Source organism: Thamnophis sirtalis, unplaced genomic scaffold (assembly GCF_051295495.1).
Source record: "Thamnophis sirtalis isolate CommonGarterSnake01/CBP01778 unplaced genomic scaffold, rThaSir2_p1.2 scaffold_2, whole genome shotgun sequence".
Classification (NCBI taxonomy): domain Eukaryota; kingdom Metazoa; phylum Chordata; class Lepidosauria; order Squamata; family Natricidae; genus Thamnophis; species Thamnophis sirtalis.
Window position 1 is genome coordinate 27,709,218 of NW_028261382.1, and position 26,779 is coordinate 27,735,996.

Here is a 26,779-nt window from a genome sequence, read left to right on the forward strand (position 1 = left end):
AGGTCCCTTCCATCTTTCTCCCTTCCTTCCGTCCTGAAATGTTATAGGGTCTCCTGCTTGAGTGGGGGGGCTGGACTAGAAGACCTCCAGGGTCGATTCCAGCTCCATTCTGGTTGACCTACCGTGAACGAGAGAGCTTTTTTCTTCTCCCTCATTCTCTGGATGGCATTCCGCACCTGGAGGAGGAACACAATTATCGGTCAGCCTTTTCATCCCAAAATGCCCAGCGATGATATTCTGCAGAACTCAGGAAGGCCCAGTGCGCGAGTGAAATTCAGACCAGACTAAATTTTCTGCGATGCCTTCCGGAGCAAATGAAAGCGAAACCTCCAAATTCGATAGTGACAGAGCCGGGAGCTGGGGAAGATGGGCCTCTTAGTTGCACTTCTCAAAAAACGATTTCTTCTTGAGACTCTTGGGGTCGCGGGGAGGGGGACAATTGTAGGATACCTCCACCATCTTTGGCTGTGGTTCCCCCCCTCTTTTATATGCAAGGGGAAAAGGGGGAAATGGCCACAGGGAAGCTGGACTTGCGTTGATATGTCTACCACAACGTACGGTGGAGTGAGTGCTCCTGAAGTTTCTCCGTGCAACGACAAGGAAGAAGAACGTAAAAGGAATCGTATGGATTCGTTTGTGCTCTCTGAATCCCCAGCTGGCAATTATGTGCTTGTTTTGCTGACTGAAAAAGCCAGAATTTTTTCAAGCTTCTGTATAACTGATGCAGTGTCTCCTAATCTTGAGGGACTCTCTCTCTTATCTATCTATCTATCTATCTATCTATCTATCTATCTATCTATCTATCTATCTATCTATCTATCTATCTATCTATCTATATCTATATCTATTATATCTATATCTATATCTATATCTATATCTATATCTATATCTATATCTATATCTATATCTATCTTTCTATCATCTTTTCATCTATATATCCTCTCTCATCTATCTATCTTCTCTCTCATCTATTTCTATCTATCATCTATCTATCATTTATCTATCTTTCTAACTATCTTTCTATCCCTCTATCTTTCTATCTATCTATCATCTTCTCATCTATCCTCATATATATATATACATACATTTATATACATATATATATATATATATATATATATATATATATATATATATATATATATATATATATATATATATATATATATATATATATATATATATATATATATATATATAATCTATCCATCCATCCATCCATCCATTCACCCACCCACCCACCCATCTATCTATCTATCTTCTCTCTCATCTATCTATCTATCTATCTATCTATCTATCTATCTATCTATCTATCTATCTATCTATCTCTACCTACCTCCCTCCTTCCCTCCCTCCCTCTATTAAATATCTATCTATCTATCTATCTATCTATCTATCTATCTATCTATCTATCTATCTATCTCTATCTACCTACCTACCTACCTACCTACCTACCTACCTCTATTAAATATCTATATCTATCTATCTATCTATCTATCTATCTATCTATCTATCTATCTATCTATCATATATCTATCTATCTATCTATCTATCTATCTATCATCTATCTATCTATCTATCTATCTATCTATCTATCTATCTATCTATCTATCTATCTATCTCTACCTACCTACCTACCTACCTACCTACCTACCTACCCACCCATCCACCCACCCATCCACCCATATCTATCTATCTAGAAATAGCTAAATAATAGCTGGAAAAGTAACCAAGCACAGCAGCCCCCCATAGATCAGGCTTTCCCAGCTATCACCCACACCTTCCTGCATTTATATTTAAAATCTTAAGGACTAGAAACGTAAGAGGAGGATTGGGGTTTTTTTTTAACAAGATGCTCTGTTTCTACCCTCAGTCTTACCTCGCTGTTATAGAGTGCATAGACCAGGAATATGTAGAGGCCCTGTAAAAAAGAAAAGAAAGAAAATACCAAATACCAAAAAGAAAAGAAAAAGGGGAAATTGCATACAGACAAGCTGAAGAGATATTTGCTCAGAAAAAACTATTGTTTTAGCTCTTGCAAAGGCCGAGAGCCAAATCTGGGAGGGCATTTGTGTTTTTTCCTCCCTTCTTCTTCCCACCAGCTGGAAAGAGATGGACAGGAGAAACTCACAATTTCAGCCTCTTCCCCCCCCCCTTTTCTAGCTCCCCCAACTCCCCCATGGTTAAAAAAAAAATCAATTAAGTCCTTTTGCATTGCAGAATTGCAGCTTGGCATCACGAAGGTGGAAAACACTGTCGCACTAAGCTCGGCTTGGAAAACAACCTCACCACAAAGCTTTGCAACGTGGAGATATAATCAGTGGGGGGGGGTGACGGGAGGTGGAGGAGATGTGAGAGGCACTTGGTCTCTTTTGGGAAGTGAATTGTTCTGCGGTTTCTGTTTTTTGCAAACAGAGGACCACTAACGCTCTGCTCTGGGTGAAGTTCCTGCATTTTTGGCTGGATTCAGATAGAAGGTTGCAAGGATGAAAGGAGACTTTGGAATAAAGCGCAGAGAAGAGCAACTGAGATGATTGAAGACCAGGAGACTCAAACATAGGAAAAACAGTTGCAGGATTTGGGTTTGGTTAATCTAGAGAAAAGAAGGACTAGGGGGGACATGATAGCAGGATTCTGGTATTTGAGGGGCTGCCACAAAGGAGAGGAGGGGGGCAAGATATTCTCCAAAGCACCAGAAGGCAAGAAACAATAGATGGGAATTAATCAAGGAGAGAAGCAACCTGGAATGAAGGAGAAACTTCCTAACAATGAGAACAATTAACCAGTGGAACAGCTTGCTACTAGAAGGTGCTTCATCCCTGGAGGTTTTTAAGAAGAGACTGGGCAGCCACTTGTCTGAAATGGTATAGGTTCTCCTGCTTGACCAGAGGGTTGGACTAGAAGACCTTCAAGATCCCTTCCGTCTCTATTCTTACTCTTTTATTCTTATTTCATTCTTATTTTATTATTAATAACTGTATTTCTAAGGGGTTCCATACTTCCTTTATTCTAAACAACTATCTTTTTACTTTTAAAAAAAGGTCCCTTTAGATTTATTTATTCTGCTTGAGCAGGGGGCTGGACTAGAAGACCTCCAAGGTCCCTTCCACCTCTATTCTTATTCTTTTACTCTTATTTCATTCTTATTTTTATTATTAACAACTATATTTCTAAGGGATTCCATACCCCCTTTATTGTAAACAACTATGTTTTTTATTTTTTTAAAGTTTCCTTTAGATTTATTTATCCTGCTTGAGCAGGGGGTTGGACTAGAAGACCTCCAAGGTCCCTTCAAGCTCTATTCTTATTCTTTTATTCTTATTTTATTATTAACAACTGTGTTTCTAAGAGATTCCATACCTCCTTTATTCTAAAAAACTATATTTTTATTTTTATTTTTAAGTTTCTTTTAGATTTATTTATCCTGCTTGAGCAGGGGGCTGGACTAGAAGACCTCCAAGGTCCCTTCCAGCTCTATTCTTATATTCTTATTTTATTCTTATTTTATTCTTAACAACTGTGTTTCTAAGGGATTCCATACCTCCTTTATTCTAAACAACTATCTTTTTATTTTTTTAAAAAAGTTTCCTTTAGATTTATTTATCCTGCTTGAGCAGAGGGCTGGACTAGAAGACCTCCAAGGTCCCTTCCAGCTCTATTCTTATATTCTTATTTTATTCTTATTTTATTCTTAACAACTGTGTTTCTAAGGGATTCCATACCTCCTTTATTCTAAACAACTATCTTTTTATTTTTTTAAAAAAGTTTCCTTTAGATTTATTTATCCTGCTTGAGCAAGGGGCTGGACTAGAAGACCTCCAAGGTCCCTTCCAGCTCTATTCTTATATTCTTATTTTATTATTAATAACTGTTGAGGACTTATTTCTTAGGGGTTCCATACTTCCTTTATTCTGAACAACTATCTTATTTATTTTTCAAGTTTCCTTTAGATTTATTTATTTTGCTGGTACTTTCTAGCTAAACCTTTCAGCTCAGATATGGAAGTAAAACAAAAAACAATGGGTGCATGAATCAAAAGACCTTATTTTGACTTTTTCTCAGCTGGCTTCTGGCAATTTTCAGAAACAAGGGATGTCTCCATCTAGAGGCTAAAAGCTACCCGAGTTTATAGGCCAAGGATAAAATAGATGTGAATGTTATTGTGCAATTCCGATGCCTCGTCCCTGGAATTTTATAAGGGGTCCAGATAACTTGTAACTTTCTTGCAATTTCTCCGTACTTTCTCTTCTGTTCTTTCTTCTTCTTTTAAAAAAAAAACTATTTCCAGCCAAAAATGCATCGGAAAGGAAAGAGAACAATGGTTTGAATGCCGTTGAAACTAAATCAATGTCCTTAAAACCAATTTTATCCCTTCCTCCCTTCTAACAAAAAAAATCCTTTATACCATTTAGAAAACTTTTATTTTTGGCTTCAGGAGATAAATATTAAAAAAATAAGTGGCCAAGCTTAGTTTGGCTTATTAAAAAAAGGAGAAATTTTGCTGGTTTCTATTTGTGCAATCTACATATGTGCTAGTCGTTCCCGACTCTAGGGGGCGGTGCTCATCTCTGTTTCAAAGCCGAAGAGCCAGCGCTGTCCGAAGACGTCTCCGTGGTCATGTGGCCGGCAAGACTCAACGCTGAAGGCGCACGGAACGCTGTTCCCTTCCCACCAAAGGTGGTTCCTATTTTTCTACTTGCATTTTTTACCTGCTTTCGAACTGCTAGGTTGGCAGAAGCTGGGACAAGTCACGGGAGCTCCCTCCGTTATGCGGCGCTAGGGATTCGAACCGCCGAACCACCGACCTTTCTGATCAACAAGCTCAGTGCCACTGAGCCCCCACGTCTCATATTAGAGTTAAGACCACTGATTAATTTTCTGATGATTTATGATTAATAACTGCCGCGGACTTATTTCTAACAGGCTCCCTTATTGTAAACAAAAAAAAAATCTTTTATTTTAGAAAAACGTTCCTTTAGACCAGTGTTTCTCAACCTTGGCAACTTGAAGATGTCTGGACTTCAAGTCCCAGAATTCCCCAGCCAGCATTCGCTGGCTGGGGAATTCTGGGACTTGAAGTCCAGACATCTTCAAGTTGCCAAGGTTGAGAAACACTGCTTAAGACGTATTTGTTTTCGTGGTTTTTCCCGCAAAGCCACATTATAAACACAATTATTATTGTTGTTGTTATTTTTCCTTATGAAAATATGTGACTTAAAGGCACCCCAAGTGCTAACGTGGCTCAGCCTTAACAGAAATCCTGCTGATTCAAAGGGGGGCCAAATGGCTGGAAAATTGCCCCCCCCCCCATTTTACAGAGGAAAGGGATCGAAGCTGAGCCGGACTCACAAAGTGGCACACAAAAACCCCACACTTTGCAGAAATGCGGGGAAAACTGCACAGAGCTTTTAGTCGCGCTGGCAATTGTCATCCTCCGAGCTAATCCTATGCAGCCTCTTTTCTATTTATGCCATGAATTCTTGTTGGAAACTCTTCTTTGCAGCGTTGTGGAGTTTTGTTTTTCTCTGAACGGAAAAACAGTTTCCAAAGAGCCTCGGGAGAAACTGAGGACTCTTTGGGGGTGTTTGTTCGCCCTCTGCCCTCCAGGGTTTGTCCTCGCCCAGGGGGAGGGGGCTTCACGCCCCCCCACCCTCCCCAATTCAGATTTTCGCTTCCTAGCTGCAAATCAACCCAACTTTCCCCTCCGAGAGCATTGACTGTGGTTTTAGTTTTTGTTTTAAAAAAAATATCTGATAGGCTTTTTGCTTCTTGCTTCTCTCATTCTGTTCTCCCTATCGCGAAACTTTGCAGCTGACGCATTAATTGCAACTCTCTGCAAGCCGCAGGACTCCCACGCAGGTGGCGGGAGGGGCCCTCCATCCCGCTGCACTCTTTGCAGATGGAAAGAGGCATCTCTGGTGGGAAAACAGGACACACACACAGATACCCACACAGAGTGAGACACCCGCCCACACACACACACACACACACACACTCTCATACACACACTTTCTCTTCTGCCTCTGGTTGGCTCGGGGTATTTGCATCCACCTGGTTCTTAGACAGCTGGGTTTTTAAGGGGGAGGAGAGCTGACATCCTGTAAATATTTGCCTGCCTTTTCCAGAGCAATTACATCCCTCGGCTAAGATGCGGCAATTAAATACTGTTTTGTTTTGTTCCGAGCAATCTTGACCAGGCATGGAAGGAGGCCCGCTCAATTTGCCCGTGGTGGTTTCAGATTCCTGGGTGGAGTTGTGGGTTTTATTTTTTGCCGGTGGAAAGGTGGTTAGATGAGAGGGCGGGGGAGGCAGACGAGGGAAGAAGGAAGTAAAAGGAGAAGAAAGGAAGAGAGGAAAAAAGGAGAGATTTGGAAGGAAGGAGGGAGGGAGGAAAAGGTGAAAGGAGAAAGGAAGGAAGGAGGAAAAGAAAAGGAAGGAAGAGAGGGAGGGATTGATGGAGGAGAATGGAGGCAGGGAGGAAGGAAGGAGGAAAAGGGAAGGAAGGGAAGGAGGGGTTGAGGGAGGGAAGGAGAAGAGAGGGATGGAGGGGCGGAGGAAGGAAGGGTGACAAGAAAAAGAGAAGGAGGGAGGAAGGAAGGAGGAAAAGGGAAGGAAGGGAAAGACCAATTGAAAGAGGAAAGGAGGGAGGAGAAGGGAGAGAGGAAAGGATTGAGGGAGGAAAAGATGAAAGGGGAAAAGAAGGAGAAGAAAAGGGAAAGAGGGAAGGAAGAGGGAGGAAGGAAGGAGGAAAAGAAAAAGGGAAGGAAGAGAAGGAGGGGTTGAGGGAGGAAAGCAGAAGAAAGAGAGGGAGGGCAAGAGGAAGGAAGGGGGGAAAGAAAAAGGGAAGGAAGGGAATGAGCAATTGAGGTAGGAAGGTAGGAAGGACGAGGGAAAGAGGAAGGGAAGGATGGATAGAGGGAGGGAGGGAGAAAGGAAGGAGGGAAGGAAGGAGAAGGGAAAAAGGAAGGGAAAGAGGGATTGAGGGAGGGTGGGAGAAAAAAAGGAAGGAGAAGAGAAAGAGTGAAAGGGAAGAAGGAAGGAAAGAAAGAGAGAAGGGAAAGAGAAGATTTCCCGAAGTGTAATATTTCATAATGTAATGTTGTTGTTGTCATTATTATATTGTATTAATGCATTATTAAACAGTGTATGTTTAATAAAGGAATTCGATCCTGAGCATTATCGGCAGAAGAGAATGAATCAGGCAGTCAATCAAAAATTATATTTGCTGAACTGTGGCTTTGCTTGAACAAGGCATTGCACCGAATAAGCACCGTAGGCTGGGCTTGCTGAGACCAAATCCAAGGATTCGCTCTATGGCTTGGGGTCCGGTGCCCCTTTTTTCTATCCAATCCACTTTTAGCAAGAATTTCTGACTGAGGTTCAAGCTAGCACTCACTCCACTAACACCACCACTGAACCAAGCAGCCATTGTTTACCGTGTGTGGTCCCCATAGGAGCGTCTAAAAAAATGAGGTTACCGTATTAGTATAGTATAAGGCGCTCCGAAGATGCACCTAGCTTTTGGGGAGGAAAACAAGAGAGAGAAAAAATCTACCTCTGTCTCGCAGCAATTTGCTTCCTTGCAGCAAACAGCCTGTTTCAGTTTCATCACAGCCTGATTAGCACAAGCAACTGATTGTCGGTTGGATTGGCCTCCCGACGATCAGCTGTTTCAGCCTGCAGGGATTGCCATAGCCTATTGCCGCCTCCGCGCACCCCATTTTCAGCCTCCGCATCCTGTTTTCAGTGTGCCCCATTTTCCACCCGTTCCAGGCGGTGGGGATCAGAAGGGGTGGAAAATGGGGCACACGGAGACAGCAACAGGCAGTGGCAATCCCTGCAGCCTGAAACAGCTGATGATCGGGAGGCCGATCCAACCGACAATCAGCTGTTTCTGCTAATCAAGCTGTGCTGAAGCTGAAACTGAAACAGGCTGTTTGCTCTTTGCTGCAAGGAGGCAAATTGCTGGGAGGCAGAGGCCAAAGGTGGGGGGCCGGCAGGTGGGTGGGGCTACATTCAGTGTATGACGCACCCACATTTTCACCCTTTTTTAAGGGGGGGAAGTGCGTCTTATGCTCCAAAAAAATTACAGTAATTGCCTAGAAAAAAGTGTGCTATTTGGGGTGCCCAGTTCACAGCCGAGACCAGTAAATGATCCTTTGGGGTTCACTGTGTCCCATGAATGAAAATGTTGTCCTTCCTCACTACTCCAGGTGGAGTAAGAGATCTTGCATGGCAGTTGCAAAACCTTCTGCAGACGTTCGGAGAGAAGCGCCAGCCCACCTGAACTCACCTGGAGGGAGTTCAGCATGATGAAGATGTAAGCCCAAGTCACGCTCAGGTGGACGAGGATGCCGCACACCCAGGTGAGGCCCAGGACAGGGAGCAGCACCAAGATGGGTTTGGTGGTGGCCCTGAAAACGGAGCAGAAGAGGAAAACGGTTGGCCTCTTCCCAGCTGAGCCTGAAAAAACTGGACTCGGTGAATCTGAGCCGGGTTCATTTGGGGCAATTTCTCCATCCCCATTTCTCTGTGTTTGGTGGAAAGATGCTCGTGTTCTAATCTCCTCCTTTGGGGTTTTCTTATCTCAAACCCCGAGATGACTCCCTTGGGCGTGCGGCAGAGGAGATGCCACAATCACAAACGGTGAGATAATTGCACCTTCCCCTGTAAAGGTAAAAGTTCCCCTCGCACCTATGTGCAAATCGTTCCCCACTCTAGGGGGCGGTGCTCATCTCCGTTTCAAAACCGAAGAGCCAGCACTGCCCGAAGACATCTCCGTGGTCATGTGGCCGGCATGACTCAACTCCCGAAGCCGCTCGGAACGCTGTTCCCTTCCCACCAAAGGTGGTTCCTGTTTTTCTACTTGCATTTTTTACCTGCTTTCAAACTGCTCGGTTGGCAGAAGCTGGGACAAGTCATGGGAGCTCACTCCGTCATGCGGCGTTCGGGATTCAAACCACTAAATTGCCAACCTTTCTGATTGACAAGCCCACTGCATCCCTTAAATCTTCTCCTGTAGCTCTTTCCAAATGGCCTCCAAACAAACTGGACAAAACCTCCCCCCCTCTTTGTTCCTTGCCGAGGCAGAAAGAGGACCCCACCCCCAATCATTATTCCAGGAAGACAAGTGCCCCCCCCCCCAGGAAGTGAACTCCAGAAGAAGGAACGTTTTGTGGGTGACTTTTTAACTACGATTTCTTAATTGGAGTTTTTGAAGGCAGCCAGAAGAACCTCAAATGGAGTCCAATGGAAATAACATTTGAGGGGCTGCCACAGAGAGGAGAGTGGTCAAGTTTATTTCCAAGTCACCTGAAGGCCAGAGAAGGAATAATGGATGGAAACTGACCAAGGAGAGATTCAACCTGGAAACAAGGAGGAATTTCCTGACAGGGAGAACAATCAGCCAATGGAACAGAAGTCGTGGAGCTTCATCCCTGGAGGCTTTGAAGAAGAGACTCGACTGCCCTCTTTCAGAAATGGTGTAGGGTCTCCTGCTTGGGCAGGGGGTTGGACTAGATGACCTACAAGGTCCCTTCCAACTCTGTTAATTTGTAAATGATATTAAGATTCTAGAAAGAATGCAGAGAAGAGCAACCAGGGTGATGAGTGGACTGGAGATTAAAACATACAATGAACAGTTGCAGGAACTGGGCATGCCTGGTCTAGGGAAGAAAAGGACGAGGGGAGACAGGATAGCAGCCTTCCAATATTTGAGGGGCTGCCCCAGAGAGGAGGAAGGGGGTCAAGCTATTCTCCAAAGCAACTGAAGGCCAGACAAGGAATAATGGATGGAAACTGATCCAGGAGAGATTCAACCTGGAAATAAGGAGGAATTTTCTGACAGTGAGAACAATCAACTCATGGAACAGAAGTTGTGGGAGTTTCATCCCTGGAGGCTTCCAAGAAGAGACTGGACTGCCCTCTGTCAGAAATGGAGTAGGGTCTCCTGCTTGGGGGAGGGGGTTGGACTAGATGACCTACAAGGTCCTTTCCAACTCTGTTCATTGGTAACTCTAGCTTGGAAGAAGAGATTGGATTCTAAAGACTTTGGTTTGCTTGCGGGTTCAATCAGGGACTCGTGCCCTTCATTCCATCCATCCGAGGTGAAGATGCCTCTAAGCCACCAACTGCAGAGAGATGTCACCTCGCCCTCCAGCCCCGGCCTCCACCTTCAGCACTGCCAACAGCGTGGAGGATATTTACACCACCAGAGGAACACTGTGTGTGTCTTGTGGTTGCCCACGGCGCCAGCTAAAAAGCAACAAGAGATTTCTATCCATTAGCCTTATCAGAGGAAGCTCCGGGAGATGATTGGATGACCCTGAGCTGGGCAGAGATGAGGGGAAGAGGAGAGCAGGGGGTGGCTCTAAGCTTCCGTTGGAGGAACAGGTTGGAGAGATGGGATAGAATGGAATGGAATGGAATGGAATGGAATGGAAGAGAAGAGAATACAATACAATACAATACAATACAATACAATACAATACAATAGCAGAGTTGGAAGGGACCTTCCGTTGCTCAGAAAAACGATCCAGGTTGCTCTTTTAAAATTAAATTAATTCGAGTTAAATTCAATTCATTTATACAATACAATACAATAGCAGAGTTGGAAGGGACCTTCCAACCCCCCCCCCCCCCTGCCTAGGGAGGAAACCCTCCACCACGACAAATGGCTATCCAACATCATCTTAAAGACTTCCAGTGTTGAGGCATTCACACCTTCTGGAGGCAACTTGTTCCACTGATTAATTGTTCTAACTGTCAGGAAAGTTCTCCTTCATTCTAGGTTGCTTCTCTCCTTGATTCATTTCCACCCGTTGCTTCTCATCCTGCCCTCAGGTGCACCCTCAAGAAGGAACACGGGCACACACGGGTCTGACTCACCAGATTTGAACCCCAATCTGTTTCTCCAGACTGCTGTTGGGAGTCAGCATCCGCGACCGACGCCGTGCGCTGGAGACAGTCACCATCACCACCCGAAACAGCACAAAGGTGTTGACCTAAAGGAAAATGACATCAATTAAGACTTCCAAGGACTGTGAAGAACGATCCCCAAATTCTCTTTCTGGACCACCAAGAATGATCACACCTCAAATGAAATTTGACGTTGAAGTTGCAAGCAACCTCTTTGGCAGGAAAAGCCCCTATTTCTGGGCCTTCAAAACCAGAGGTTGGATGAGGAAGGCCAGGAGTTCCACTAAGGACCCTTACTGTTAGGACAAAGAGGACAGGTCCCACGAAAGCCCAGATGACTTCTGTCTGGACATTCAGCCAACAGTGGTTCTCCGCCACGTAATTGTTGAACGAAGTGGCCAAGGTGACCCCCACAATCAGCACAGGAAGCCCTGGAAAAGAAGAGAGAGATTGGTAGGTCAGCGTCTTCATCCCATCTCCCATGGACCACTTGAGGAAGAACCCCAGTTGACCTCTTTCCTTGTTTCTAACCAGCATGGTTCTCTTTCAGGTCTATCGAATGAAGCTCACCCAAGTAGTCTTCTCCAAGCTTCAAATAAAACATGATTAGTGTCTTGTAACTACGTGGCCCAATGAATTTTGGTTTACTCAAAATGTTTGGCTGCATTTGCATAACCCATTCAACCATATACTAATAGGTTTCGTTTGCACCATGTTGGGTATCTACCAAATTGTTGGCTTATTTATGGTTCATGTCAATCCAACCCAGCTAGATGTCTAATCGCCATGAGGAGTTGGCCATCTCCCATCCAATGGACTCAACTACTCCTTCCTCCATGTGGTCCTTCCCTACCGGACCCACCACTCCATTCCTTCCCATCGTTGTACAACAGAGTTGGGCTCACAGTAGACCTCTGATCTACTCCATCTTAGGTTTGAACAAGTTGGGTCAACTAGGTCAAAGGAAGAAGAAATCTAGCCCGGTCTTCTCATTGCCTCATCCCTCTTCTTGATCTCCAGGATACAGACCCCAACCGGTCACGTAGTAGAACCGCATCCTCCGATCCTCACTCATGTTGACGGCCACCACTTTGCTCCACAGCAGAAGACCTTCCACCAACATCCAAGCGAAGGCCGCCATGAAGAAGAGGTGGAGAAAGGCGGTGACCACGAAGCAAACACCCTGGGGAGAGATGGGGAGACCTACAGTCAGATGTCTGGGGGAAGGAGGAGATTCTCTGTGGCCTCACCCCATTCAGCTAACGCAGGTAGGACACCCTCCCAGGTGGTTCTCCTCCTGTTTCCCAAGCCTTCTCCTGACCTGGTTGATCTTGGCCAATTCACTGAACATTAACAAGGCTTCTGCAGCAGCCAAGGCGAAGATCAAGTTTTTATGCACTGTTGTTCGTTCGCTTTTGGGGACTCTGTCGGAAGAGGAAATCAATACAAGATTTTGGCACCAGCGCTACTACTGGTTTTTTTATTTATAATTATATTATAATATATTATATAATTAGATTGCATATTATGTTTTTTAATCTATAATTTGCTGATTCTGTTCTACAGAAGTATGATTGAGTCTGTCATCTGCAGCTCCATAACTGTCTGGTTTGGCTCTGCAACCCAACAAGACCGACGCAGACTTCAATGGATTATTAGAACCGTGGCACGACAAAACCGCGCTCGACTAAAGCGCGCCCGATTAAACCGCGTCGCTGACTTCATCAACAGGGCGACAACAGCGAGCGCGGAGAAAGAAGGGCGCTTTAAATAGCACTTTGAAAGCAAGCCGATTCAAGTTAAGGTAAGGGTTACGTTTAGGGTTAGGTTAAGGGTTAGGGTTAGGGTTAGGGTTAGGTTTAGGTTTAGGTTTAGGGTTAGGTTAAGGGTTAGGATTAAGTTTAAGGTTAGGTTTAGGGTTAGGTTTAGAGTTAGGTTAAGGGTTAGGTTTAGGATTAGGTTTAGGGGGGTTAGTTTTAGGTTTAGGGGTTAATTTTAGGTTTAGCGTTTACAGCATGCTTTTTTCTTCACGCTGTTGTCGCGCTGTGATGACGTCAGCTACGCGGTTTCGTCGAGCGCCCTTTAGTCGAACGCGGTTTTGTGGTGGAACCAATTAGAACTGCAGAAAAAACAACCTGCTACCAACCTGCCTTCCATTGAGGACCTGTGCACTGCACGAGTCAAAAAGAGGGCTGTGAAAATATCTACGGACCTCTCGCATCCTGGACATAAACGATTTCAACTCCTACCCTCAAACCAATTCCAATGTATTTGTTTTGTACAATGGCAATAAAGGCTACACTATACAAAATGAGGCTATAGGGCCCTTCACACCACAACAACTAGACACAAGGACAGTTTTTCCCCGAATGTCGTCACTCTGCTTAACAACTAAGTCCCTCAACATTGTCATATTACCTACTAAGACTGTGTTACTATTATTTTTCTCTTCCTCATTAGTACCTATCTCTTCCCGCTTATGACTATAACCGTGTTTGCTTGTATCTTTATAATTTATATTGTTCTATTTGTTTCCTAGTATAATTTGATTGCTTATTAGTAACCTATGACTATCAGTAAGTGTTGTATCTTATGATTCTTGATGAAAAAAATCTATTTTATTTTTCTTTATGGACACTGAGAGCATTTGCAAGACAAATTCGTTTGTCAAATCAGACTTGGCCAATAAAGAATTCCATTCCATTCCTATTCTATTCTTTATTCCAATTCTATTCTATTCTGCTCCATTCCATTCCATTCCATTCCATTCCATTCCATTCCATTCTGCTTCTATTCTATTCTGTTCCGCATTCTATTCTATTCTGCTTCTATTCTATTCTGTTCTGCATTCTATTCTATTCTATTCTATTCTATTCTGCATTCTATTCTAGTCTATTCTGCTTCTATTCTATTCTATTCTATTCTGCATTCTATTCTATTCTAATTCTAATTCTTATTCTATTCTGCTATTCTATTATATTCTATTCTGCTTCTATTCTGCTTCTATTCTATTCTATTCTGCATTCTACTCTATTCGATTCTGCTTTTATTCTATTCTATTCTGCAGTCTACTCTACTCTGTTCTGATTCTATTCTATTCTATTCTATTCTATTCTATTCTATTCTATTCTATTCTATTCTAAAGGTATGAAATGGGGCCTTGAGAGATTAGGACAGGATTCAGGGAAGGGATCTTCCAGAGTTTCTTTGAGACCCCTCCCCACTCTGAAGCTGGACTCACACAACTGGTTCAACTGGGCCAAGGAAGGACCTCACAGATGCATTCCCATGGCCCGTTGAGTCTTCAACTCAGTTAGATGTTTTGGAAGGTTGTGTGGACGGCGCTCACTTGGTTGGTGCGTGGGTTTTCAAGACGCCGCGTGGAAAGGAGCTGATTGGATAAGCCTGTCTCTGTTTGCATTGTGTCAGACTCACCCAACGGCTAAGAAGAGCACCAAGGTGACAATCAAGGCACAGAAGGACACGCCACAGCCAACAAACGTCAGGGTCTTCAGGATGGACTCCTCCTCGAGGCTCCTCTGTGAGAAACAGAGACAACCTGGTGAAGGTAAGGAAGGGGTGAGGTGGCCATCCTCAACAGCTTTCTTGCAATGGGGCAGTTCAGCTTCTTGGGCCTCCAGATTTTTGCATCAGGGGGGTGGGAAGGCAAGAGATCTGGATAAGGGAGCAAGGAGGATTCTGCTCCAACCAATGGCTTCTCCCCATAGTTCCACCAAAGCACCCCAAGGAGTGTCTTCCTCCATACGGAATAAAACCCTTCCAACCAGAGGTGGGATTCAGCCGATTCGGAACCGTTTCGGGCCAACGGGATGTTAATTTTAATTGGGTTCGCCGAACTGGTACTTGCAAGGACTGGCTGGCCCCGCCCACCCCTCCCAGGAGTCTCCACACGCCCTGGTTTGGATGCCAGGCAAGTGCAGGGCCCAAGCAGAGGCTATGGGAGGGTGAAAAACGGGCCTCCTGGACGTTACAGGCCCGTTTGTGGCCTCTGGAGCCTGAGGGAGGCAGTTTTCACCCTCCCGGAGGCTCCAACAAAGACTCCTGAGGCTGGATAGGATGAAAACACCCCCCCGGCAAAGTTGCAGGAAGTCGAATAGGCCATACCCACCATGACCACGCCCACCCAGCAACCAGACAGAGAACCAGTTGCTAAAATGTTTGAACCCCACCCCTGCTCCCAACCCCCTTCTAACCTGAACTTCATAGACCTGCAGCAAGACTGCAAAGTTGGTGGTATGGTTACAGGCACATGTGGTTAGATCCTCCTGAGAAGAAGACACCGAGCAACCTCTGGTCGACCAGCCTCCAGCAACACCTTCAGGACTGAAGAGCAAGAAAACCATCTGGGCCCAGATGCTCAAGCCCTGGAGACCAAAGCCTCCCACCCCAGGGGAAGGTGCCCATGGGAAGGAGCTTAGGACAACCTCCAGAGACCCTGACCCAACTCTTCTTCCCCTTTCCTAAAAAAACCTTCCCAAGTTCAAATGCAACCCAACCAGAGGTGGTATTCAGCCGGTTCTGACCAGTTCTGGTGAACTGGAAATTTTGAGTAGTTCGGAGAACTGGCAAATACTACGTCTGGCTGGCCCTGCCCCTGATCTATTTTCTATTTTGTTGCCCTGCACAGGAGAATGGAACTGGAAAGCAGAGGAGGGAATGGGGATTTTGCAGTATCTTTCCCCTGGAATGGGGATGGAATGGGGATTTTGCAGTATCCTTCCCCTGGAATGGGGAGGGAATGGGGATTTTGCAGTATCCTTCCCCTGGAAGGAGGGAATGGGGATTTTGTAGTATCCTTCCACCTGGAATGGTGACGGAATGGTGATTTTGCAGTATCCTTTCCCCAGGAGTGGGGAGGGGATGGGGATTTGCAGTATCCTTCCCTTGCCATGCCCACCAAGCCACGCCCACCAAGCCACACCACACCCACCAAGCCACGGCCACAGAATCGGTAGTAAAAGAAATTGAATCCCACCACTGAACCCAACCCCTTGATTCACCGGCTGACGAATTAAGTCGTGTGTGTTGCACTTATGGGGCAGCCTGTTTAGCAAACCGCAACATTCACAGATAGTGGGTTGGATTCTGTTGGCTGCTGCTGTTGTGGGTTTCATAGGTTGTGTACACTCAAGAAGGCCTTCTACAAAAGGATGAAGCATCTTGTGGGGGGCGCAGATAAGCACTGGGTTCAGTCTGCTTGAAGAGGGAAGTTGGACCAGGAAGCCAGGTGGGAGTCAGCAGTTGGACAATTGGGCAGGGGTGGGATTGAAAAAAATTAGCCACGGGTTCTCTGCCCGGTTACTTGGTGGGTGTGACCAAGGTGGGCATGGCTTCCTTGGCCTCCTGCACCACGTTGGGCGGGGGGTTGTTTTCCTCCTCCCCGGGCTCCAGAGGTGTTCCTCGAGCCTCCAGGAGCGCGAAAACATCCTTCCCTGGGCTCCAGAGGCCTCCCAGAGGCCGGAAATGGGCCTGTTTCCGGACTTCCGGAACTTCTGGTAGGCCCGTTTCCCCCCTCCCTGCACTTAGTTGGCATCCAAAATGGGCCACATGGAGACTCCTGGGGGGGGGAGGTGCAGGGAGGGCAGGGCCAGCCAGTCCTTGGTCTTCATTAGACAGTTGCAACTTTCAAGAGCTGGTACTCTTTGAAACCAGCAAGGGTCCAACAAGGTCTACCCAATGTCACTGAATTCTTTCTTTCTTTCTTTCTTTCTTTCTTTCTTTCTTTCTTTCTTTCTTTCTTTCTTTTTTTCTTTCTTTTTCTTTCTCTCTCTCTCTCTCATTCCTTTCTCTTTCACTTGCTTTCTTATCCTTTCTTCCTTCCTCTCTCTCTTGTTCCTTTCTCTTCCTTTCTTACCTTTCCTTCCTTCCTTCCTTCCTTTCTTCTCTCTCTCTCTTTCTCTCTCTCTCTCATACCTTTCTCTTTCTCTTTCTTTCTTATCCTTCCTTTCTCTTTCTCTCTCGTTCCTTTCTCTTCCTTTCTTATCCTTCCTTCTTTCCTTCCTTCTCTCTCTCTCTCATTCCTTTCTCTTCCTTTCTTATCTTTCCTTCTTTTCTCTCTCTCTCGTTCCTTTCTCTTTCTCTTTCATTTTACCTTTCATTTTCCTTCCTTCCTTCCTTCCTTCCTTCCTTCCTTCCTTCCTTCCTTCCTTCCTCCCTCCCTCCCTCCCTCCCTCCCTCCCTCCTTCCTTCCTTCCTTCCTTCCTTCCTTCCTTGCCTTTTCCAAAAATGCAACTGGGAGACTTCTCCAAACCCCAGCCTACCTTCTGCTGAAGTTCCAAAAAGCACAGACTGGCTCCACAAGTTGGTCTGGTAAAGCCTACAGAGAAAGAAGTCCAGAGAGGAGATAATGACTTTCTGGGAAAGGGCATAATGGAGATGATGACTTGCCAAGGTTTCCTGACCCCCCGAAAAGCTCAGTTGTGGGTTTCTTGGAAGTTCTCCTTGCGAGTCTTGGGTTCATCTTGATAAGTTGGACTGGATGGCACCAGCTGCAGATTTCCCTAAATTGCCCTGATGTTTTGTGTTATGTGGAGGAAAGGTCTTGTTTGATTTATGAAGGCAGCCAGGGTCCTTCAACCACAACCTAAGAAGGCCCACGGCGTTCTTTCCTTGAAGTTGGGGTGACCTGGATAACAGGACCTTTAGGTTTCATTTTAAGAAATTCAAGGCGCCTCGATCTTCAGAAGCTCAAAAGCTCCAAGTATCTATGGAGCTTCTCAGTCATCCAAAGTCAGGGTTATCCCAAAGGTGCTTTTTTTCAAGAGGCAACTGGAGTTTCTGGTTCTCCTTTGAAGGCCTTTCGCTTCTCATCCAAGGAGTTTCTTCAGCTCTGACTGGATGATGGTGGGGAATGGAAGGATTGATGCTCCTTGCAGACAGCTGATCGTTTGCATCCTTTTAGAGGGTCATTGAGGCCACTTGGAGGTTTCTCTGTGTCCTCAGGGTCACCTGAGTGGTGCAAATGGTTCCTGGAGACTGCAGTTTTTTTCCCCTCTGGAGATCCATTCCTCCTCCCACCCCATTCCAAGGGTCTCCATCCCAAATTGTGTAGCTAAAAGTCTGTAGAGATTCTCAGTCCTCCAGGCCATGGTTGTCCCAAAGGTGCTTTTTCAGGAGGCAAATGGACTTCCTTGTTTTTCTTTGAAGACATTTCGCTTCTCATCCGAGAAGCTTCTTCAGCTCTGATCAAATGATGGTGGGGAATGGAAGGATTTACGCTCCTTGCAGACAGCTGGTCCTTTGCATCCTTTTAGAGGGTCGTTGAGGCCACTTGGAGGTTTCTCTGTGTCCTCAGAGTCACCTGAGTGGTGCAAATGCTTCCTGGACTCTGCAATTGTTCCTCTGGAAATCCATTCCTACCAGAGGTGGATTCTGGCAGGCTCTATTCCCAGTTCGCTCGTGTGTGCTTGATGCATACTGCATGCAGATGTCCAATAGAATAAAAATGCTTCTGCGCATGGGTAGAAACAAAAAACAAGATGGCAGTGCCTACAGGAGAACTACAGGAGAACTACAGGAGAGCTGGTTCCAACCGGAAGGAACTCACGTCCTACAGACCTTTAGCTACAAAATTTGGGATGGAGCCCCCTGGAATGGGGTGGGAGGAGGAATGGATTTCCAGAGGGGAAATATTGCAGACTCCAGGAACCATTTGCACCACTCAGGTGACCCTGAAGACACAGATAAGCCTCCAAGTGGCCTCAACGATCCTCTAAAAGGATGCAAAGGACCAGCTGTCTGCAAGGAGCATCAATCCTTCCATTCCCCACCATCACCCAGTCAGAGCTGAAGAAGCTTCTTGGATGAGAAGTGAAACCTCTTCAAAGAAAAACCAGAAAGTCCAGTTGCCTCTTGAAAAAGCATCTTTGGGGCAAAAGCCCTCCAAAATGTTGGGTATCAAGGCTGAAAATGGTCGACTTAGACCACTGGTGAATTTTGATCTTGGGAAGAATGATTGGCTGGCAAAAGTTGGGGAAACAGTCTTTTGAGTTTTTGGAAGAAAAGTACAGGTGGTATCCTCGACTAATGAACACCACTGAGCCCCAAGTTCCTGTTGTTAAGTGAGACATTTGTTCAGGGAGCGCTGCCCCATTTTACGACCTTCCTTGCCATGGTTGTTAAGTGAAACGCTGCCATGGAAAAGAGAGGTTGTGAAGGAAATCCGGTTCCCCGTGGACTTGGCTTGTCGGATGGTCGCTAAAGGGGATCGCGTGAGCCCGGGACCATCATAAATAGGAGTCATTTGTCAAATGGCCTCCAAATTTTGATCACATGATTGCGGAGATGCTACGATGTGAAACAGAAGGTCCTCAGTTGCTTTTCCCCCCCATAACTGGTGTAACTTTGAACAGTCACTAAATGAACTGTTGTAAGTCAGGGACTGTGTGTGTGGTGTGCATGTGTGCGTGTGTGTAATGATGGGGAAAACAAAGAAAAGGGTGAAAGGAAAGAGGGAGAAAAAAGAGGACAGATCTTCCCATTTGGTGTCTAATTATTTTCTAAAGGAAAAGCTTCCCCTCGCACACATGCGCTAGTCGTTCCCGACTCTAGGGGGCGCTGCTCATCCCCGTTTCAAAGCCGAAGAGCCAGCGCTGTCCGAAGACGTCTCCGTGGTCATGTGGACGGCATGACTCAACGCCAAAGGTGCATGAAACGCTGTTCTCTTCCCACCAAAGGTGGTTCCTATTTTTCTACGTGCATTTTTTACCTGCTTTCGAACTTGGCAGAAGTTGGGACAAGTCACAGGAGCTCACTCCGTTATGCAGCACTAGGGATTCGAACTGCCGACCTTTCCGATCGACAAGCTCAGTGTCTTAGCCACTGAGCCACCGCGCCCCATATAGATGATGTTCTCCTGGGAGACATTGGTCCCTACTGATCCCTCAAGGAAACACAGACCTTGATGGAATAAAAGGGACCGTCCTTCGGGAACCCCCTTCCCCCTCGCCTTTCTCCTGCCTCCCCCAGCATCCTTCCTTTCCCCCCAAAGCCTCACCTGAACCCGATGCCGAAGACGGTACCGCACAGACGTGCTGATTTCCTCGTAGTTGCTGACCAAGCTAGAGGAGATGATGGAAGAGGCCACCTGGGTACTGAGATGCCTAAGGAGGAAGAGGTAAGCACAGCAGGTTTGGTGGTATGGCCCAAGCCACCTTCTGTGCCCCACAAGCAGAGGAACGGCGATCAGGAACATTCGGGGGAAACTGGGGAAAGGGCCCAACGTTTCCCATTCCATAACCCACCCCCAGGAGTTGCAACAAAGCTCCCCAGAGATGGCAGGAGCCCATTCTGTGTGTAGACCAAACTCTTAAATCCCCCATTCCATTTTTAAACACAACAGTGGCATAATTAAAAATGAGAAAGGGGGAACAGTGGAAGGTTATAATTCAATATAAATCTGGATGTTACTATTAGAATTATATAGCTTCGTCAAACATAACAAATAGGTTTGTTAGTATACTGTTTTCCCCAAAATAAGACCTCCCTGGATAATAAGCCCAATCGGGGTGTTGAGCGCATGCGCTAAAATAAGCCTTCCCCGAAAATATTGCAGCCAGGAGGTGACCACGCTCACCGCCTCCTGCACCTCAAAAATAATAAGACCTCCCGGAAAATAAGGCCAAGTGCTTATTTTGGGGGTCAAAAGAAAATAAGACCCCGTCTTATTTTCCAGGAAACACAGTAGTCTCTCTGTAGTAAAAGGAGTGATACCAAGAATATGGAAATTGGCATAAAAAAACAATATATTGAAATATTGAATAATTACGGAAAGATTATAATTCAACAAAATATTCGTATTACTGCTAAAAATCTAGTTGTAATTGTGTTAAATGTGAAGAGAATCATTTTATTTGTACTAAAATGTAACTGCTTCCACACTGTTTGCACAAGATGTGTTTGTAGAAAAATAAAAAAAAACTTTAAAAAAAAAATCAGCCATTCCATTTTTAAATACAAATGATAAAAATTAGAAAGGGGGAACAGTGGAAGAGTATAATTCAATGTAAATCTGTGTATTACTATTAGAATTAAATAAGTTTGCCAAACGTAACAAATAGGATTGTTGGTATTCCATCTGTAGTAAAAGGAGTGATATGAAGAATATGGAGATTGGCATTAAAAAAAACAATATACTGAAATATTGAATAATTAAGGAAAGAGTGCAATTCAACTAAATGTGTGTATTGCTACTACTAAAAGTCTGTAAGATTGTGAATTGTGTTAAATATAAATGCAGTGTTTAATATGTTTTATTTGTACTAAAATGTAACTGGTTCCACACTTCGCATAACGATGGGTTTGTAGAAAAATAAAAAATAAACAACTTTTTTTTAAAAAAATCATCATTCCGTTTTCTAAACCAAGGAAGGAATAACAGAGTATAAAGGGGCGTTGAAGGTCCTCTAGTCTAACCCCCGGCTCAAGCAGGAGAGCCTAAATCAGGGGTGCCAAACTCGATTTCATTGAGGGCCGCATCAGTGTTGTGCTTGATCTTGGGGGGCCAGGGTGGGCGTGGCCAGCTCAACTTGTGTCAGGGGAGGGGCACCTGTGGCAGCCTGAGCTCTCTGCTTAGCAAAAATGAAGCACCCACAACTTCTGGTGGCAAGGAGTTCCACTGTTTAATTGACCCCGCTGTTAGGAAGTTTCTCCTGAATTCCTGGTTGCTTCTCTCCTTGATTAATTTCAATCCATTGTTTCTTGCCTCCTGGTGCTTTGGAAAATAAGTTGACTCCCCTCCGTTTTGTGGCAGCCCCTCAAATTCTGGAAGGCTGCCATCATGTCCCCCCCTAGTCCTTCTTTTCTCTAGACTGGCCATCGCCAAATCCTGCAACCGCCCTTGTATGCTTTTGTCTCCAGGCCCCCAATCGCCTTAGTTCCTCTTCTTTGCAATTAAGACAATTAAAGGCCCGGAGACTAAACAGTAAAACTATAAGCAAACTGAACAGGTAAATCAGATTGGGGAAGTCCATTCGATTCACCCTTAGGTGGAATCAAATCTTCCAGTGAAAGTTGGAGTCATTCACAAAACTTGTGCTTCTTTGCTCTTTTTCCCAGCAATTTTTTTGGGGGTAGGGGGAAGGCAAGAAAGAGAGAGAGAGAGAAACACACACAGAGAAAGAAAGAGAGAGAGAGAAACAGAGGGGGAGAGAGAAATAGAGAGAGAAAGTTAAACAGAGAAAGAACGAAACAGACAGAGAAAGAAACAGAGAGAGAAACAGAGAGAGAGAGAAACACACACACAGAAACACACACACAGAAACACAGAGAAAGAGAAACAGAGAAAGAAACTTACAGAAAGAAAGAAACAGAAACACACAAAGAGAGAAACAGAGAGACAAAGAGAAACAGAGAAAGAAAGGAACAGAGAAAGAAAGGAACAGAGAAAGAAAGAGAGAGAGAGAGAGAAACAGAGAGAGAGAAATAGGGAGACAGATAAACAGAGAAAGAATGAAACAGACAGAGAAAGAAACAGAGGGAGAAACAGAGAAAGAAACAGAGAGAGAAACAGAGAGAGAGAGAAACACACACTGAGAGAAACACACACAGAGAGAGAAACACAGAGAAAGAGAAACAGAGAGACAAAGAGAAACAGAGAAAGAAAGGAACAGAGAAAGAAAGAGAGAGAGAGAGAGAAACAGAGAGAGAGAAATAGGGAGACAGAGAAACAGAGAAAGAAAGAAAGAGAGAGAGAGAGAGAGAAAGTAACAGAGAGAAACAGAGAGAAAGAAACACAGAGAGAGAAACAGAGAAAAACAGAAAGAAAAAGAGAAAGAGAAACAGAGGAAGAGAAAGAGACAGAGAGAGACAGAGAACATGTGAGAAACAAAAGCCAACAGCGCCCTCTTGTGCCCAGCAGCAGGAAAGACAAGCCCGCCCCAAGGGCGACAGGGCAATATGGATCTCATCATGCAGAATCGGCTGGAGAGAGAAAACCTTGTAGATGATCCCACAAGCAGGAAAGTGGGAGAGGGGCTCAGTCCGTCCCACCCACTTTCCTCTAGTCTAGAGAAAAGAAGGACATTGGGGGGGGGGGGACACATGATGGCAGTGTTCTAATATCTGAGGAGCTGCCACAAAGAGGAGGGGGGTGAAATTATTTTCCAATGAGAAACAACGGATGGAAACTAACCAAGGAGAGAAGCAACTTGGGATTAAGGAGCAACTTCCTAACGTGGATTAACCAGTGGAACCGCTTGCCACCAGAGGTTGTGGGTGCTCCATCACGGGAGGCTTTTAAGAAAAGTCTGGACAGGCATTTGTCCAGAACGATGGAGGGTCTCCTGTTCAAAGAGGCGGTTGGACTAGAAGACCTCCAAAGTCCCTTCCAGCTCTATTTGTTAGGGACAACTAGAGGAATGTTTACAAAGGAAATCAATTCTATCATAATTCATATACTGACAGCAGCAAGAACAGCATACACCCAAAATTGGAAAATAAAACGCGTACCCTCCGAAAACATAATTAAAAAAATTATCTACGCATAAGTGGTTAAATTAACTCTCAAACTGCAAGATAAAGAAGAAAAAAGAATACTATATATATAGCACGGGACAAATGGTATCAGTGGTTCGAGAATAGGAAGAACGAATGAAAGTAGAATCTTGTAAAGATGTAAAGATTAGGCTCTAGGAATCATAAATGCAAAGAGGGAATTGAAAATGAAAAACGAGCGGAAAGTATGAAAGATGCTGAGCAAAAGGGGGGGGATATACCGATGTCTTAGGAACGGGAAGAAGGGAGGTAGGATTTGATGTTTATGTTTCGGTTTTGTAAAAAGCTGAATGAAAATTATGTGTTTAAAAAAAGGAAGGAAAGGAAAACAATTGTCTGAATGGAGTCCTTCGGAGTCCGGGTTGTGGGGGACTCACCTCCGTCCGCCGTCGGACACAGCCGGGTCTTTGAACACAGCACTGCTGCTGGCGAGAAGGTGCTGGAGGGCCCCATAGCTGTACCATGTATGGGTGAGGGTGATTTGACGCAGACCTGCAGGAGGGTAGAAAGGGCATCAGGAGCTGGGAGCACAGAAGCTCAAGGGGAGAAGATGGGTGGTCCAAGCAGCAGACAAATGGACGCCCAACAATGAAGTCCACCGTTCTTTTCCTTCTTGGCCTCCTCTGTTCATTTTGAGGGTCCTTGATGCTCTCTGAGCTGGGCGGTTTTCTTGCAAGACGTTTCATAACCCAACTAGGGAATATAATCAGTGCTAGAAGGGAGAGAGGAAGGAGGAGGGGGGGAGGAGGAGGACTGTGGGGTCCTTGGTGCTCTCTGAGCTTGGTTGTTTTCTTGCAGACATTTCATGACCCAACTAGGGAATATAATCAGTGCTGGAAGGAACTGTATATAAATGTAGAACAAACTCCACGCCCTTCTAACACTGATGATGTAACCTAATTGGTTCATGAAATGTCTGCAAGAAAACCACCAAGCTCAGAGAGCATCAAGGACCCCACAGTCCTCCTCCTCCTCCTCCTCCTCCTCCTCCCCTTCCTCCTCCTCTTCCTCCTCCTCCTCCTCCTCCCCTTCCTCCCCCTCTTCCTCCTCCTCTTCCTACTCCTCCTCCCCTTCCTCCTCTTCCTCTTCCTTCTCCCTCCCCCTGTTCCTCCTCCTCCTCTTCCTCCTCCTCTTCCTCCCCCTCCTCCTCCTCTTCCCCCTCTTCCTCCTCCTTCTCCCCTTCCTCTTCTTCCTCCTCCTCCTCTTCCTCCTCCTCCTGCTCTTCCTCCCCCTCCTCCATAAAGCCCACTCCCTTCCAACACTGATTGAGTAACCTAGTTGGGTCAAGAAATGTCTGCAAGAAAACCACCAAGCTCAGAGAGCACTCAGGACCTCTCATTCCAACCCTGAGTTACGAATATTTTCCTTAACTGGTACCTGTTAGTTTTTCTTGTTAGTTCTTCCATACTTCTTCCTCCTTTGGACCTCTTAGAAACAGCCCAAGCCTTGGTAGATTTTCTGGCCCAAAGATCCAAACAAAGGGAGGAAGTTCTGGAGAACCTACCTGCCTTCATCCGCGACCTCACCTCTCACTCTCAGGCGCTCCACTTCCTCTGCTGGGATCTCTATTACATCCAGTGGGTCCCAGCGGTGGGTGGGCATCAGGGAGGCCCCCCCGCCATTGCTCTCTGGGCCCAGCTCTGCCCGTTGGACCTCAATCCCTGAAAGCAGAGAGACCTGGCACTTTGGTTGTGCGTATTGTTGTGGCTCACCAACAGCCAGCAGAGTCGGACAGTGGGGAGGTTGGGGAGGAACCTGGGCCAGTCCTGGAGTCTGGGGAAGGCTCTGATGAGGACTCTGTGTCGGAGGCAGAGAGGGGGCCAGGGCCGTCTGACAGTTACCAGCTGCCTTCAGAGTCAGACATCAGGGAGGCAGAAGAACAGCTGGAGCCTGTTCCCAGTGTAGGCATGCGGAAAGCTGCCAGATGAAGGGAGCAGCTGAAGAACCGGGGTCGACTTGGGAGTAAGGCCACAGGTAGACGATGAATGGCGCCTCCCAGAGGACATAAAAGAGGAGCGAAAGGGGAGGGGAGTTTGCAGGAGACAATTAGTTCGCTTCATTGGTTCGTGACTCTCCGAAACTCCTGGCCAAGTTCTGCAGAGATCGGCCTGGCAACTCTCCATGCCAGATAAGCTCTGTGACCATAAATCCTCCCTTGAAAGACTTTGCTGGAGGTGAATAAGCAGAATTCACAGCAAATTAATAAAAGGTTTTTTTTTTTTAGTTTGCTTCAGGCTCTTGGGAAGCCTCAGTCAGAACACGTGGAGGGACCCCCCAATATTTCTATTCAGGGCTGCTCAAGGGCCTTGCAAAAGTCCCCCCTCCATGCTGAGAAAAATAAGGGGCACCTGGCACTTTGCAGAAAAATGGCGCCTACCTAAGTTAAATTAATTTTGAAATACTTTATAAGGGAGCCATGAAAAATGAGCTTCTGAGCCAACACATAAGCATGGGGTTCCTGAGCAGCGTGAAGATGAAGTGCCCTCTTGTGGCCACTGACCAAAAAAGCATCAAAAACATCTTTCAGCGTTGTGGGACCAAGGTTGAGAAGAGAGGAGAGGAGAGAATGCAGGATGGGATGGGATGGGATGGGATAGAATAGAACAGAACAGAACAGAACAGAACAGAACAGAACAGAACAGAACAAAAACAAAATAAAGGGAAGGGAAGGGAAGAGAATGCAGGATAGGATGGGATGGGATAGAACAGAACAGAACAGAAAATAAATGGAAGAGAAGGGAAGAGAAGAGAATGCAGGATAGGATGGGATGGGATGGGATGGGATAGAACAGAACAGAACAGAACAGAACAAAAACAAAATAAAGGGAAGGGAAGGGAAGAGAATGCAGGATAGGATGGGATGGGATAGAACAGAACAGAACAGAAAATAAATGGAAGAGAAGGGAAGAGAAGAGAATGCAGGATAGGATGGGATGGGATGGGATAGAATAGAACAGAACAGAACAGAACAGAACAGAACAGAAAATAAATGGAAGGGAAGGGAAGAGAAGAGAATGCAGGGTGGGATGGGATGGGATGGGATGGGATGGGATAGGATAGGATAGGATAGGATAGGATAGGATAGGATAGGATAGGATAGGATAGGATAGAACAGAACAGAACAGAACAGAACAGAACAGAAATGGAGTCTTTCAAGGGAGGATTTACGGTCACAGACCTTATCTGGCTTGGAGAGCTGCCAGGCCGATCTCTGCAGAACTTGGCAAGGATTCTCAGAGAGTCACAAACCAATGAAGCGAACAAATGGTCTCCTGCAAACTCCATTCCCCTTTCGCTCCTCTTTTATTTCCTCTGGGAGGGGCCATTCGTTGTCCACCTGTGGCCTTAC

General features: G+C 45.6%; 1 protein-coding gene across 1 annotated transcript in view; it reads right to left on the minus strand.

Annotated features, from left to right (window-relative positions):
- ADGRD2 (adhesion G protein-coupled receptor D2) overlaps positions 1–26,779 on the minus strand; it is a 57,178-nt gene that overhangs the window by 14,368 nt on the left and 16,031 nt on the right. The window contains exons 9-21 of the mRNA XM_087704566.1: positions 24,957–25,091; positions 23,808–23,922; positions 19,934–20,039; positions 17,199–17,254; positions 15,132–15,261; positions 14,353–14,456; positions 12,239–12,341; positions 11,947–12,100; positions 11,215–11,348; positions 10,888–11,003; positions 8,294–8,414; positions 1,880–1,921; positions 123–176 (exon numbers count right to left, since the gene is read on the minus strand). Of these exons, the coding sequence (XP_087560692.1) occupies positions 123–176; positions 1,880–1,921; positions 8,294–8,414; positions 10,888–11,003; positions 11,215–11,348; positions 11,947–12,100; positions 12,239–12,341; positions 14,353–14,456; positions 15,132–15,261; positions 17,199–17,254; positions 19,934–20,039; positions 23,808–23,922; positions 24,957–25,091 (1,370 nt within the window). The remainder of the gene's footprint in view (positions 1–122; positions 177–1,879; positions 1,922–8,293; positions 8,415–10,887; positions 11,004–11,214; positions 11,349–11,946; positions 12,101–12,238; positions 12,342–14,352; positions 14,457–15,131; positions 15,262–17,198; positions 17,255–19,933; positions 20,040–23,807; positions 23,923–24,956; positions 25,092–26,779) is intronic.